Consider the following 16932-nt stretch of genomic DNA (forward strand, 5'->3'; position numbering starts at 1 on the left):
GTTATTTAGAGGGCACCAAATTTTCAGTTATACAGGCTGTACATGATTACTGTACATTGTATCAAAGCGTCAGATCTTCAGTGTGTTCCCATGAAAAGATCAAATAAAATATTCACAGAAATATGAGGGATGTACTCACGTTTGTGATATATTTTATATTCATGAGCTCTTTATAACCCTGCTCTCATCATTGATTGGCAGCTTTCGGTGTACACTGTGCATAGGCAGAAAGCTCTTAATCAGTGGTGACAAAATTCACAGCACTGCTAGCTCTGCAGCAGATAAAACTGTGATTTTATCAAAATGACAGCAAGCAGCGCAGTAAGAGACACATCGCTGGAATCGGGGTCTCTGCCCCTACATTACGCTGCTCTGAGGCGGGATAGTAAAAACCTGGTGACAGATTTCCTTTAAAACAAAAAAAAATAGTAGTCGAAGTAGACAACCCCTTTAAAATGTTTGTCTTCTCACATCTTGCACCTTCATTAACCTTTCCCCTTGTTCCTCCCCGTGTGTCATCTCCTGAGTTGTCTGAGGAAAAACCTGCTCTGGTGGGGATGTGTTATGAAAAAATAAATCTGTACACGTTTGTTTTTGTATTAATGCTTGTCTCCATTATTTGTACTTATAATTCCATCCGTTAATTTTAACAGTAGTCTAAAGTAGTGCTTTTTTTGTTGCATTAATATGTAGCTTTTTTCATTTTGTGCCCATTTAATGTTTGTGTCCCTCATTTTTTTTTTCTCCCATTACATTGCATTTCAGAACATGTAACCTCTAATGCCAGCGATAGTGAAAGTAGTTACCGTAAGTGATTTTATGATTCTTCAATTCTTAAGGCTTTTTTTGGTCTTTCTTACTGTTCTTTCCATGAATGTTTCAGATACAGAATAAAATACATTTTTGTGTGAAAGTTGTTTTAACTCTGTGGTGTACTAAACTCTTTGTTCCGCCATGTTCCGTGGCGCATTATAGCTCCGTTATTAATTTAACGTATAGAATTATATCGGTTGTATAATTGGCTTACCTAATTTTTCCTGGATGTCATTTATACGCTGCCTAATAACTGAAGATATTTAAATTGTCTTCAATTTCTTTTTTTCTGCTGTCTATTATGAAAGTAATCTTGATTACAGATGAGTATGGATGTTCACAAGGTCTATTACATTAATATTTTATCTATGTGATATACTTTGAAGCCTCAGAGCACTCTTCCTCACTTACAAATATGATTTCAAAGTTTTGATTAAAAAAAAACAAAACATTGGTGCAGATTTACTAGTCAAACGATGTTAGAATTCTGGCAACATGCCTAGCGCCACATTTAATGTTTTTAAAGCCTTTTTGTACCTCATTCGACAAGGGGGTGCTACTTTTCTGCGTAGGAGGGTTCACCTAGCTAGGAATGAGGACATGGCTGAAAATGTGACCAACTGCAGTGGTGATAATTTAGACAGAAGTGTCTAAAGTGCCACCAGATTTATCATCCCTCTGGAGTCACTGACAAGTCTGGATTCTCCAGTCCAAATTTAAGCCCATAATAATAAATCTGCTCCATTCTTTTTTGTATATGTTGAATTTATTTAATTGGCATTAATTTAGTCTGCTTTGAATCTGCTTATTCTCTGGGAAGTTTTCATGAGGTTTCTAAAAGTATGATTTTACTGTGCATGATTGAGTTGTCTAGCATCATCGCTGCATGGTTTTCATTCAGAACTTTTATTTATTGGTTTAGCTAAATTGTTGACAAAATAGTAAGAAACCAGAATTTTAAATTGTATCTGCATGAAAAGTTGAGTAAATCTGCTAATACTGTGCGTTAGGCTTCTTTCACACTAGCGTCGGAATCTCCCCGTCGCAATGCGTCGGGGAGAGATTCCGACGCTAGCGTTTGCTGCATTGCACAATGGAGGCAGCGGATGCATTTTTCCGCCGCATCCGCTTCCCCATTGTAAGGTGCGGGGAGGTGGGGGCGGAGTTCCGGTCACGCATGCGCGGTCGGAAAAAGCGGTCCGTCAGGAGAGAAAAACGTTACATGTAGCGTTTTTTTCTCCCGACGGTCCGCCAAAGCACGACGCATCCGTCGCAAGACGGATGCGAAGTGTGGCAATCCGTTGCAAATGCGTCGTCAATAGAAGTCTATGGGGAAAAAACACATCCTGCAAGCACTTTTGCAGGATGCGTTTTTTCTGCAAAACGACGCATTGTGACGGATTTAAAAAAACGCTAGTGTGAAAGTAGCCTTACTTACACTAATTCTCCTTAAAGACTTGCAAATAGAGCTTTGCATATAGCGTTAGTGCGGAGCCACATGTGACTCTCAATGGGAATCTTAGTGGCTCACTGTATACTTTCTCATTTATTTCCATATGCATTGGTTAAAAATGCAACATCTACATTGACAATATTGCAGACATCGCCAAACCCCTAAGCAGTGACAATTTAGATGGTAAAACACTGGCATGTCAAATGTCTTACAATTTTGCAAGTTTTAGGTTTCTCCATTTTTATAGTGTGTGTCTTTCTATGATTAATTTGACCCACATGGAAGCTTGGCATAAAGCACAGAGGTGCCTTTCACTGAATTAGAACATCATCAAACAGTTAATTTATTTCAGTTCAATACAAAAAGTGAAACTCATGTATTATAGAGTCATTACAGAGTGATGTATTTCAAGTGTTTGTTTCTGCTAATGTTGATTGTTATGGCTTACAGCCAATGAAAACCCAAAAGTCATCATCTCAGTGAATTAGAATATTTAACAAAAAACACTTGCACAGGCTCCCTAAGTAGAGATGAGCGAATATCTTCAGCTCCCTCCTTATTCGGCAAGCTATGGCGTTTACCGAACAAGCTGCCGTGGAAACCCAGAAACCTGGATCGCTCCTGCTGATCAGCTGTTCTGCACCGCATGTGCATGGAGAGCCTGTTTGTTGGGCTATCCATGCATGTGTTGTGACTGTCACACAGCCGCGACACATGCAGCTGCGTCTCCAAAAGTTTTCATTGGCTGTAAGCCATAATCATCAACATTAACAGAAATAAACACTTGAAATAGATCACTGTTTGTAATGACTACATAAGGAGTTTCACTTTTTGTATTGAAGAACTGAATTAAATTAACTCTTTGATATCCTAATTTTGTGAGAAGCACTTGTTCTCTTGGCTTTCTTGGAATTGTAGTCATTATACTCCACATTGATATGCTTTAGGATAAATTATCTCCCAGCATTATAGGAGCTTAGCTACGCTTGTAGGCACTTCCTATTTCCAACAAGCAGAACTGTCAGGGTAGGTGCAAGCAATCAGTAATTGCTGAAGGTACTTGTGTAGCGTCCAACCCGCAGCGTCCTGATGTTGCAGCATAGTGGATGGGATTTCTTGAAATCCCATGCCCATGATGCGTCCAGGTCTTTCTAGAACGCACTATGTCTATTTATCTTGCTGAGACACGAGTCTCCGCAATAAATTCCACCAGTACAATGTATTGGATGCGGTGAACACAGGTGGATTCACCCACGCTCAATAGCGGCAGTGCTTTGGACGCAGCGGACATGTGCTGCTACTTCCGGATCGTGTGCACCCCTTAATCCACTGCGAGGCTATAAGAAAGGCTGTATCTGAGGATCTGTAGCAGAGATGCAATGTATTAGTGCAATTGCTCAACCTTTTCGGATGAAAGCGTAATAAATGTTAGAGGCATGCACACATTCTTTATATGGTGCACATTCACTTTGTGTAAATTGAGACTGTACAGAGTCATACATCAATGTTGTATGTCGTTTTGACAGCCTGTGTCTGTTTTTAATTGTAACTTTGGCAATGTGTGTCATCCCATTTGCTTAATGTAAGAAGCATGCTAAATATGCAATGTGCGGACCTAGTAAATGGATGTTTTTTTTTTTTTTTTTTGTTTTTACCTACTGTAGTATCTGGTGTGATGCTTGCTTGAGTCTTTTAACAAAAAAGACTCTTGGAATTAAATGTTTTTTCTTCCTCCTTTGCAACTATTTTTTAACTGAACCCATGAATATAAAAGAAACTGGCATTGATTTGTAAAAGCATCCTAATGAATCTCATCCAGAGCTCTTGTGAAGTCCCGTGGACCTGTGTGACTGGCTAATACCTGTGCAATCTGATCCTGTAGCCATATTGCCTTTTATCTGTCCCCTGTTTCATGCTAACCTTTCATATTGCCTTTTATCTGTCCCATGTTTCATGCTAACCTTTCATATTGCCTTTTATCTGTCCCCGGTTTCATGCTAACCTTTCATATGAAAGTGCAAAGACTAAGGGACGGATGAATGGGAATATGATTTCCAGGTCACTCTACTGGACGGGTTATTTCTATTATGTGACTATGCATAGAAAACATAGTTTCTTCACTTTTTGTTATAGTAGAAACCCCTTCAAGACTGGGCTGTTTTTCATTCTTGCACTTCATATTCTCATCTCTTTATTCAAAGGGCCATAACTTATTTTTCTGTTGAGGGCTTGTTTTTTTGACAGGACAAGTTGTAATTTTGAATGACACTCTTCACTTTATCGTGGAAGGTACCAAAAAATGGAAGAGGGGGTTAAGTGGTTAAAAAAAAGTAAAACCTAAAAAGCATTTCCCCCATTGTATTTTGATTTTTCTTTTTAAGATGTTGATTGAACTGTAAAAATCCCTACTACTATCCCCTTTGTTGCCCTTTAAAATGGACGTGTGATGGAGACCTATATCTGCCTCTACGTCCCGATGGGCTCATTCTAGGGGTGATATCCATCAGTCTTGGGTGAGAGAGTTCCATTTATTTTATGATGGTTATATATATGTCAAGGTAACACTTACTCCTCTGGTTGTATTAAGCAGCTGTATACCACTATAGTGTAATATCTAGGATATTGGCCTACCTGCACTACTTTAATGAGTGTGATTATAGATGACTTATGCAAGCTGGAAGCCATACCAATTACTATATCACAAATACTAATAGTGTCAGAGACTTACCAGACCCTGCACATTGGGGTCTGTTGTATGTGTTGTCTCTATTTGTTTTTTGATTTTTTTTTTTTTTACCTTTTTTAATTTATTTAATAAGTTATACTTAAAAAATCCCTTTATTGCTATAGCTTCTGTTTACTATTGGGATTCCGGCCTCTTGTCTGGTTTTTGGGCTTTTTCATAAGGCTAACTTGCTGACTTTTTGTAAACATTCCCAGGCGAACCATGATGTAGGGGTCACAGGACACCACTGCTTAACTACTTAGATGCTATTGTCAGCTACTACCAGCAGAGTTTATAACGGCTGGGACCATGTGTGTGGGTGCACTAGTGCCCTCCCGGCTGTGAAGAGCTGATGGGTTGTATGGCAGCTGGGGACTACTGAAACTTTCTTGCCTTCATAGGAGATTGTCAAATTCTATATACACGGCAATAGTGGTGTATTGCTTTCTATATAGCACGTAACAATTTCAAGCCCCGCTAACAGGGACTGATAACCAAAATGAAAAACAAATCATTGGCCTCAACTGACCGGCCCATGTAGACAGCTTAGGAGCGCTGAGGCTAAAGATTGGCTGCAGGGTTCACGTGTCCACAATGGACTCTGAGGGACAGCGGATGCAGACTTTCACAGGTAATTGATGCTTAGTTTATTATTTAAATGCAATAATTGTCCGTATGTCGAGATGGACACCCCCTTTAAAAGTATATATCTGCTGTTACCATTTTATTTTATTGTTCCAATTAAGCTGTAATAAAAAGTGAAGAAAATATTCTATACGACTTTACAATAGTTAAGAATTGGTTATTCGTTCCCACGTGGAGGAAAAATTAGTGAAAATTGCGAAGGTTCTGTATTCTTCACCAGTTCCTCAGTCTCAGACAGCTCTCTGTATGGACATGTTGGTTTGCACGCGCAAGCATTGGGTCTATGAATGTGCAGCTTACGTTCATGTTTCTGCATGCAGTGTGCTCAGATGTCGTGAGCATGCTTTTATGTACAGGGTGCTCCCAAAATCTTGGTTTACTTCAGTGTATCCTTTTTTTAGTTACTGTGTCTTTGCCATAACCAATTTGAGCATTTATCTGTATAAGTTGCTTTAAGAGGTTGGTTAAAGCAAAACCTAGCTATATTTAATATTATGGGGTCATAAAAACCTCATTAAGGAGAGTCCTGTATGCATTTATGTCTGGACCAACAATTATTAATGCCATTACGTTTAAAGTATATAATGAGAAGTATGAGCACTGTGCTCACCCTATCAAAGGAAATCTGTCCCGAACATTTCGCTGTGTAATATGAAAGCAGCATGATGTAGGGACTGAGATACTGATTCCAGCCCTTTGTGACTTTTGTCTTCATTCTGTCATTTGGATACAATCCCCGTTTTCTCTGCTGCAGGCTTAGCAGTACTCAGACTGCTGAGATCTGTATAAGCCCATCCATGCCACTAATTGTCATTTTTCTGTGTACACTGTACAGAGCGCTGATGAGATTACACAGAACAGTGACAAAAAGGCACAAAACAGCTAGTCCTGCAGTGATAAAACAATGATTTTATTGAAACAATCATACAGTCCTGTTAATGACACGTCACTGGAATCAGACCCTCAACCCCTACGTAATGCTGCTCTTGGATTACATAACAAACAAAAGAAGCTGACAAATTCCCTTTAAATATCAGTTGTTTATATCTTTTCCAAGTACTGCTACATACAGTAACATATCTAATAATGGTACATTACTTTATGGCTGCAGCCATAATACAAACACAATATGAAACATTAAAAGGAATCTGTCAGCAGGATTTCACGCCACCAAACTATTTATATGAACATGTAGCTCTTTCAAAGACGAGTCTAGCAATACCTTTACTTGGCTGGTCTGTTCCCCTTACTGAGAAAACTGCTTTGGAATTGAGACAAAATCTGAAGCCTCTGTCACTCCAGCTCTATTCTCCTCCCAGTGCTGCCTCCTCCCGTTTGACTAACGGTGTATTTGCCTGGAAATCACCCAACATGGAGACTGGCCATGTAAAGGTATTGCTGGACTTGCCTGTGAAAGAGCTACATTTATGGAATATTAGGAAAATTGGAGTCATAAGATCTGTCATAAAGCTGTATACAAAAAATATTTTATTCATACATAGACCTACAATGTGAGTAGCAAATAAGTAACTAAAATACCTAAATACCAAAGTATTATATCGGTGGAATTAAAGGCGAAGGACACAGGACAATAATAGTCTGGAGAACATCACTAGAATCAAGTATATGACCGGTGGGATCAAGTTCTTGAAACTACTAAACCAAACTATACAATGCACATATGTCTTTAACCCCTTCGCGACATGCGCCGTACTAGTACTGCGCTGCCGGCACTGCATTAGTGCCAGCAGCAGTACTAGTACGGCGCACCGATCACCGCGGTCTCGCGCTGAGCGCCGCGGTGATCGGGTGCGGGTGTCAGCTGTATACGACAGCTGACACCCGCAACAATGCCCACGATCGGCGCCATCGCCGATCGCGGGCATTTAACCCCTCTGATGCCGCTGTCAGTAGTGACAGCGGCATAGAGGGGGATCGCGCAGGGACGGGGGCTCCCTGCGCTCTCCCACCGGAGCAACGCAATGAGATCGCGTTGCTCCGGTGACCCGGAAGGAGTCCCCGGATCCAAGATGGCCGCCGGACTCCTTCCGGGTCATGAAGTGACCTGGCTTGCTGGCGCCTGCTGAGAGCAGGCGCTGGAAAGCCAGCTAAGCTGCCTGTCAGATAGTTGATCTGACAGTGTGCTATGCACAGTGTCAGATCAACGATCTGATCTAATACAGAGATGTCCCACCCTGGGACAATGTTAGAAAGTAAAAAAAAAAAAAAAATAGAATGTGTAAAAAAAAAATTAAAAAAAATCCCCAAATAAAAAAAAAAAAAAAAACATTTCCCAATAAATCCATTTATTTATGTAAAAAAAAAACATAAATGTACACATATTTGGTATCGCCGCGTCCGTAACGACCCGCTCTATAAAACTATCCCACTAGTTAACCCCTTCAGTGAACACCGCAAAAAAAAAAAAAAGAAGGCAAAAAACAACGCTTTATTATCATACAGGCGAACAAAAAGTGGAATAACACGCGATCAAAACGACGGATATAAATAACCATGGTACCGCTGAAAACGTCATCTTGTCCCGCAAAAAAAAAGCCGCCATACAGCATCATCAGCAGAAAAATAAAAAAGTTAGCTCTCAGAATAATGCGATGCAAAAACAATTATTTTTTTATATAAAATAGTTTTTGTGTAAAAGCGCCAAAACATAAAAAAAATTACATAAATGAGGTATCGCTGTAATCGTACTGACCCGAAGAATAAAACTGCTTTATCCATTTTACCACACGTGGAACGGTATAAACGCCCCCCCTAAAAGAAATTCATGAATAGCTGGTTTTTGTTCATTCCGCCTCCCAAAAATCGGAATAAAAAGCGATCAAAAAATGTCATCTGCCCGAAAATGTTACCAATAAAAACGTCAACTCGTCCGGCAAAAAACAAGACCTCATATGACTCTGTGGGCCAAAATATGGATAAATTATAGCTCTCAAAATGTGGTGATGCAAAAACTATTTTTTGCAATAAAAAGCGTCTTTTAGTGTGTGACAGCTGCCAATCATAAAAATCCGCCAAAAAAACGCTATAAAAGTAAATCAAACCCCCCTTCATCACCCCCTTAGGGAAAAATAATAAAATGTAAAAAAATGTATAAATTTCCATTTTCCCATTAGTGCTAGGGTTAGGGCTAGGGTTAGGGCTAGGGTTGGGGTTAGGGTTTCAGTTATAATTGGGGGTTTCCACTGTTTAGGCACATCAGGGGGCGTCCGATCTCAATTCCAGCCAATTCTGCTTTGAAAAAGTAAAACAGTGCTCCTTCCCTTCCGAGTTCTCCTGTGTGCCCAAACAGTGGTTCCCCCCAACATATGGGGTATCAGCGTTCAGGACAAGTTGGACAACAACTTTTGGGGTCCAATTTGTCCTGTTACCCTTGGGAAAATAAAAACATAGGGGATAAAATATCATTTTCGTGGAAAAAAAAATATTTTTTATTTTCACGGCTCTGCGTTATAAACTGTAGTGAAACACTTGTTGGTTCAAAGCTCTCACAACACATCTAGATAAGTTCCTTGGGGGGTCTAGTTTCCAATATGGGGTCACTTGTGGTGGGTTTCTACTGTTTAGGTACATCAGGGGCTCTGCAAATGCAACATGACACCTGCAGTCCATTCCATCTAAGTCTGCATTTCAAACGGTGCTCCTTCCCTTCCGAGCTCTGCCATGCACTCAAACGGTGGTTCCCCCCCACATGTGGGGTATCAGCATACTCAGGACAAATTGGACAATAACATTTGTGGTCCAATTTCTCCTGTTACCCTTGGGGAAAAAAAAATTGCGGGCTAAAACATCATTTTGTGGAAAGAAAAAATGATTTTTTAATTTTCACAATGCTACATTCTAAACTTTAGTGAAACAATTGGGGGTTAAAAGTGCTCACCACAAATCTAGATAAGTTCCTTAGGGGGTCTTCTTTCCAAAATGGGGTCACTTGTGGGGGGTTTCCACTGTTAAGGCACGTCAGGGGCTCTCCAAATGCGACATGGCGTCCGATCTCAATTCCAGCCAATTTTGCATTGAAAAGTCAAATGGCACTCCTTCCCTTCCGAGCTCTGCCATGCGCTCAAACAGTGGTTTATCCCCATATATGAAGTATCGACGTACTCAGGACAAATTGCACAACAACTTTTGGGGTCCAATTTATCCTTTTACCCTTGGGAAAATAAAAAATTTGGGGCAAAAAGATCATTTTTTGTGAAAATTAATAAAAAAAATTTTTTTACGGCTCTACATTCTAAACTTCTGTGAAGCACTTGGTGGGTCAAAGTGCTCACCACACATCTAGATTAGTTCCTTAGGGGGTCTACTTTCCAAAATGGTGTCACTTGTGGGGGTTTCCACTGTTTAGGCACATCGGGGGCTCTCCAATCGTGACATGGGCTCCGATCTCAATTCCAGCAAATCTTGCATTGAAAAGTCAAATGGCGCTCCTTCCCTTCCGAGCTCTGCCATGTGCCCAAACAGTGGTTTACCCCCACATATGGGGTATCGGCGTACTCAGGACAAATTGTACAACGACTTTTGTGGTACAATTTCTCCTGTTACCCTTGGTAAAATGAAACAAATTAAACCTGAAGTAAAAATTTTGTGAAAAAAAAGTTAAATGTTCAATTTTTTTAAACATTCAAAAAATTCCTGTGAAGCACCTGAAGGGTTAATAAACTTTTTGAATGTGGTTTTGAGTACCTTGAGGGGTGCAGTTTTTAGAATGGTGTCACTTTTGGGCATTTTCTGTCATATAGACCCCTCAAAGTCACTTCAAGTGTGAGGTGGTCCGTAAAAAAATGGTTTTGCAAATTTTGTTGCAAAAATGAGAAATCGCTGGTCAACTTTTAACCCTTATAACGTCCTAAAAAAAAAAAGTTATGTTTCCAAAATTGTGCTGATGTAAAGCAGACATGTGGGAAATGTTGTTTATTAACTATATTATGTGATATAACTCTCTAATTTAAGGGCATAAAAACTAAGAGTTTGAAAATTGCTAAATATTCATAATTTCCGACAAATTTTTGTTTTTTTCACAAATAAATGCAAGTCATATCGAAGAAGTTTTACCACTATCATGAAGTACAATATGTCACGAGAAAACAGTGTCAGAATCACCAGGATCCGTTGAAGCGTTTCAGAGTTATGACCTCATAAAGTGACAGTGGTCAGAATTGTAAAAATTGGCCCTGTCACTTAGGTGAAAACAGGCTTTGGGGTGAAGGGGTTAAGAGATAAACAGTATAGTGGATGGTTCAAGACTGATCCTTACCCATGTCTGTCACCGTGATATCACCAGACTGCCAGCCCCAATGTCCGTATGAGCCCATTTGTACATCGTATGCATGTCCCTGAAATGTTATTTAATTTCATACTTCATTTAGTAATTATATATGAGCTTTGCCCTATAGTCTTGTTATTCCTTAAGTTGCCTTAAGACGCTGAGATATTTGTTGATGTTACTCACAGCTGATGAAATCACTAAGAGAATTTTGTACTTAATTGTAACGGCTTCTGATTTTCCGAAAAAGGAACCTGTTTTATGGGCTGATCAGTACGAAAATCATAAATTTCTTTATACATGAAACGTTTGTAGCTGATTACTGGAGGGGTAAGCAGATGTTTGTCCTAATAGCATTTTTTTTTTGTTTCATTAGGTGGTCAAGAAGAGTATGTTTTATCTTATGAACCAGTCAATCAGCAAGAAGGTGAGAGATTCAATTTTTCAAATATATGCGGCTTTATTGAGGCCTATTGCTTGTTTCTCATGCTTAGCAAATATGATTTAAAGAGATTTCCTATATTTATGGTAAATCAATAGACATCCCTTAGGCCACATGGACTTATACTGACCAAATCCAACAGAACTGCTGATGGAGGCACTAATATTGCCACTGCTCTGAGCACATTGCTATTGCCTTCCTTGATGAGACCAGTTCCGCCTATATAATATAACGTAGGAATACATTATTAGAATAATTCTCTGCCTATATGATGTCCTAATTATGTTAAGAGATTTGTGGAGGTAACAGCTGTGATTCAATTATTGCATACCTTACAGAGATAGGAAACCTCTCTAAATAATTATCACCTTAGAAAGAATGTTACACACTTTACAGACTTATTTCAAATATAAATGATTTTTTCATCTTGGAAAGGTACGGTTATTGTACTAAACAGTCTTTTAAGTTTGCCTAATTTCATCTTATTACTGAACCTCAATTACTCATGGCTAAACTGTATTATTTCGGTCTGCTTTTTCATCTTGTAGATGTTTAATATATTGTCTCTTTTTGGGTTCTTAGTGAACTACTCCAGGCCAGTAATTATTCTAGGGCCCATGAAGGACCGGATAAATGACGACTTGATTTCTGAATTCCCCGAAAAGTTTGGGTCATGTGTCCCACGTGAGTAATCTCTCTTATTCAAGCCTTGGCATTTGTGTTCTGCTCACCGTATATACTCGAGTATAAGCCAAGACCCTTAATTTTGCCACCAAAAAATGGGAAAATTTAATGACTCGAGTATAAGCCTAGGGTGGGAAATGCAGCATCTACTGGTAAATTTCAAAAATAATAATAGATACCAATAAAAGTAAAATTAATTGAGACATCAGTAGATTAACCCCTTAATCCCATATGACGTACTATCCCGTCAAGTTCACCTGGGACTTAATTCCCGGTGACGGGATAGTATGTCATATGCGATCGGTCGCGCTCATGGGGGGAGCGCGGCCGGATGTCAGCTGACTATCGCAGCTGACATCCGGCACTATGTGCCAGGAGGTCACGGACCGCTCCCGGCACATTAACCCCCGGCACACTTAGATCAAACATGATCGCAGTGTTCCGGCAGTACAGGGAAGCATCGCGCAGGGAGGGGGCTCCCTGCGTGCTTCCCTAAGACTATCTGTACAAGGCGATGTGCTCACCTTGTACTGAGCATCTCCTCCCTGCAGGCCCCGGCTCCAAAATGGCCAAGGGGCTACTTCCGGGTCCTGCAGGGAGGTGGCTTACCAAGTGCCTGCTCAGATCAGACGCTGGTAAGCCAGAAACAGTGCATGTCAGATCGCTGATCTGACACAGTGCTCTGCAAAGTGTCAGATCAGCGATCTGTCACTATACAGTGATGTCTCCCCTGGAACAAAGTAAAAAAGTTAAAAATAAAAAATAAAAAAAAATGTTTAAATGCGTAAAAAATAAAAAAAAAAAAATAAAAAAAAAATTCATAAATAAAGAGAAAAAAAAATATTGTTCCCATAAATACATTTCTTTATCTAAATAAAAAAAACACAATAAAAGTACACATATTTAATATCGCCGCGTCCGTAACGACCCAACCTATAAAACTGGCCCATTAGTTAACCCCTTCAGTGAACACCGTAAAAAAAAAAAAAAAAAGGCAAAAAGCAGCGCTTTATTATCATACCGCCAAACAAAAAGTGGAATAACATGCGATCAAAAAGACGGACATAAATAACCATGGTACCGCTGAAAACGTCATCTTGTCCCGCATAAAACGAGCTGCAGTACAGCATCATCAGCAAAAAAATAAAAAAGTTATACTTAGAGTAAAGTGATGCAAAAATAATTATTTTTTCTAAAATAGTTTTTATCGTATAAAAGCGCCAAAACATTAAAAAATAATCTAAATGAGGTATCGCTGTAATCGTACTGACCTGAAGAATAAAACTGCTTTATCCATTTTACCAAACGTTGAACGGGATAAACGAACCCCCCCCACCCCAAAAAGAAATTCATGAATAGCTGGTTTTTGGTCATTCTGCCTCACAAAAATCGGAATAAAAAGCGATCAAAAAATGTCACATGCCCAAAAATTGTACCATTAAAAACGTCAACTCGTCCCGCAAAAAACAAGACTTCACATGACTCTGTGGACCAAAATATAGAAAAATTATAGGCCTCAAAATGTGGTAACGCAAAAAATATTTTTTGCAATAAAAAGCATCTTTTAGTGTGTGATGGCTGCCAATCATAAAAATCCGCTAAAAAACCCGCTATAAAAGAAAATCAAACCCCCCTTCATCACCTTCTTAGTTAGGGAAAAATTAAAAAAATGTATTTATTTCCATTTTCCCATTAGGGCTAGGGTTAGGGTTAGGGCTGGGATTATGGTTAGGGCTAGGGTTGGTTAGGGCTAGGGTTGGGGCTAGGGTAGGGGTGGGGTTAGGGATGGGGCTAGAGTTAGGGTTGTGGCTAGGGTTAGGGCTACAGTTAGGGTTGGGGCTAAAGTTATTATTGGGGGTTTCCACTGTTTAGGCACATCAGGGGCTCTCCAAACGCGACATGTTGTCCGATCTCAATTCCAGCCAATTCTGCGTTGAAAAAGTAAAACACTGCTCCTTCCCTTCCGAGCTCTCCCGTGCGCCAAAACAGGGGTTTAACCCAACATATGGGGTATCAGCATACTCAGGACAAATTGGACAACAACTATTGGGGTCCAATTTCTCTTGTTACCCCTGGGAAAATAAAAATTTGGGGAGCTAAAAAATACATTTTTGTGGGAAAAAATTTTTTTTTTAATTTTCACGACTGCGTTATAAACTGTAGTGAAACACTTGGGGGTTCAAAGTTCTCACAACACATCTAGATAAGTTTATTGGGGGGTCTAGTTTCCAAAATGGTGTCACTTGTGGGGGGTTTCTACTGTTTAGGTGCATCAGGGGCTCTGCAAATGCAATGTGACGCCTGCAGACCAATCCATCTAAGTCTGCATTCCAAATTGCCCTCCTTCCCTTCCGAGCTCTGCCATGCACCCAAACGGTGGTTTCCCCCCCCCACATATGGGGTATCAGCGTCCTCAGGACAAATTGCACAACAACTTCTCCTGTCCAAATTCTCCTGTAACCCTTGGGAAAATACAAAACTGGAGGCTAAAAAATAATTTTTGTGGAAAAAAAAAAAAAGAATTTTTATTTTCACGGCTCTGCGTTATAAACTGTAGTGAAACACTTGGGGGTTCAAAGCTCTCACAACACATCTAGATAAGTTCCTTAGGGGGTCTAATTTCTAAAATGGTGTCACTTGTGGGGGGTTTAAATGTTTAGGCACATCAGGGGCTCTCCAAACGCAACTGGCGTCCCATCTCAATTCCAGTCAATTTTGCATTGACAAGTCAAATGGCGCTCCTTCCCTTCCGAGCTCTGCCATGCGCCCAAACAGTGGTTTACCCCCACATATGGGGTATCAGCGTACTCAGGACAAATTGCTCAACAACTTTTGGGGTCCATTTTCTTCTTACCCTTGGGAAAATACAAAATTGGGGGCGAAAAGATCATTTTTGTGAAAAAAAATGTTGTTTTTATTTTTACGGCTCTGCATTCTAAACTTCTGTGAAGCATTTGGTGGGTCAAAGTGCTCACCACACATCTAGATAAGTTCCTCTTAGGGGGTCTAATTTCCAAAATGGTGTCAATTGTGGGGGGTTTCAATGTTTAGGCACATCAGGGGCTTTCCAAACGCAACATGGCGTCCCATCTCAATTCCAGTCAATTTTGCATTGAAAAGTCAAATGGCTCTCTTTCCCTTCCGAGCTCTGCCATGCGCCCAAACAGTGGTTTACCCCCACATATGGGGTATCGGCGTACTCAGGACAAATTGTACAACAACTGTTGGGGTCCATTTTCTCCTGCTATCCTTGGTAAAATAAAACAAATTGGAGCTGAAGTAAATTTTTTGTGAAAAAAAAGTAAAATGTTCTTTTTTTTTTTTTTTTTCTAAACATTCCAAAAATTCCTTTGAAACACCTGAAAGGTTAATAAACTTCTTGAATGTGGTTTTGACAACCTTGAGGGGTGCAGTTTTTAGAATGGTGTCACACTTGGGCATTTTCTAACATACAGACCCCTCAAAATTTATTCAAATGTGATGTGGTCTCTAAAAAAAATATTGGTGTTGTAAAAATGAGAAATTGCTGGTCAAATTTTATCCCTTATAACTCCCTAACAAAAAAAAAAGTTGGTTCCAAAATTGTGCTGATGTAAAGTAGACATGTGGGAAATGTTACTTATTAAGTATTTTGTGTGACATATCTCTGTGATTTAAAGGCATAAAAATTCAAAGTTGGAAAATTGCGAAATTTTCACAATTTTTGCCAAATTTTCGTTTTTTTTCCCACAAATTAACTCCTTAAGCCCCGAGGGTGGTTTGCACGTTAATGACCGGGCCAATTTTTACAATTCTGACCACTGTCCCTTTATGAGATCATAACTCTGGAACGCTTCAACGGATCTTGGCGATTCTGACATAGTTTTCTCGTGACGTATTGTACTTCTTGTTAGTGGTAAAATTTATTCGATATAACTTGTGTTTATTTGAGAAAAAAACGGAAATTTGGCGAAAATTTTGAAAATTTCGCAATTTTCCAACTTTGAATTTTTATACCCTTAAATCACAGAGATATGTCATGCAAAATACTTAATAAGTAACATTTCCCACATGTCTACTTTACATCAGCACAATTTTGGAACCAAAATTTTTTTTGTTAGGGAGTTATAAGGCCGGCGTCACACACAGCGTAAAACAATACGGTCCGTATATTACGGCCGTAATACGCTGAAAAGTCCCGAAAAAAGTGGTCCGTAGCTCCTCCGTAGGCAGGGTGTGTCAGCGTTTTTTGCGCATGGCATCCTCCGTATGTAATCCGTATGGCATCCGTACTGCGTGGTTTTCTCGCAGGCTAGCAAAACCAACATACCGCTATAGAAGTGATCCATGTGTCCCAAAAAGAAAAGAAAATATATATATACTGTCTATATATATATATATATATATATATATATATATATATATATATATATATGTCAGTAGACACATATATTAGAGAGAAAAGCCGGTAATTCAGTGCGGTGTACAGTAAAATCACACTGACAGCTTACAGTAGAATAGGTAGAATAAATGTGTACACATAGAATAGGTATATATATATATATATGTCAGTGAGACACATATATGTATATTTATTCCAGCGCTAGACAGCTTGAAAGCCGGTAATTCAATTACCGGCTTTTTCCTTCTTCCTAAAACCCGACATGATTTGAGACATGGTTTAGATACAGTAAACCATGTCTTCTCTCCATTTTTTTTGCAGATTCCACACTACTAATGTCAGTAGTGTGTATCTGCAAAATTTGGCCGTTCTAGCTCTTAAAATAAAGGGTTAAATGGCGGAAAAAATTGGCGTGGGCTCCCGCGCAATTTTCTCCGCCAGAGTAGTAAAGCCAGTGACTGAGGGCAGATATTAATAGCCTGGAGAGGGTCCACGGTTATTGGCC

At 39.6% G+C, this 16932-nt stretch overlaps 1 protein-coding gene across 22 annotated transcripts in view; it reads left to right on the forward strand.

The window, feature by feature from the left end:
* The window catches only part of DLG1 (discs large MAGUK scaffold protein 1), a 348066-nt gene that overhangs the window by 275079 nt on the left and 56055 nt on the right, over positions 1–16932 (forward strand). For 13 of the 22 annotated variants that reach the window (XM_069727207.1, XM_069727196.1, XM_069727201.1 and 10 more), the window contains 4 exons: positions 766–807; positions 1122–1157; positions 11297–11347; positions 11945–12046. In XM_069727207.1, the coding sequence (XP_069583308.1) occupies positions 766–807; positions 1122–1157; positions 11297–11347; positions 11945–12046 (231 nt within the window). The remainder of the gene's footprint in view (positions 1–765; positions 808–1121; positions 1158–11296; positions 11348–11944; positions 12047–16932) is intronic. The other 9 variants (XM_069727208.1, XM_069727203.1, XM_069727197.1 and 6 more) reach the window with 1 other exon arrangement.

Source organism: Ranitomeya imitator, chromosome 5 (genome assembly GCF_032444005.1).
Source record: "Ranitomeya imitator isolate aRanImi1 chromosome 5, aRanImi1.pri, whole genome shotgun sequence".
Classification (NCBI taxonomy): domain Eukaryota; kingdom Metazoa; phylum Chordata; class Amphibia; order Anura; family Dendrobatidae; genus Ranitomeya; species Ranitomeya imitator.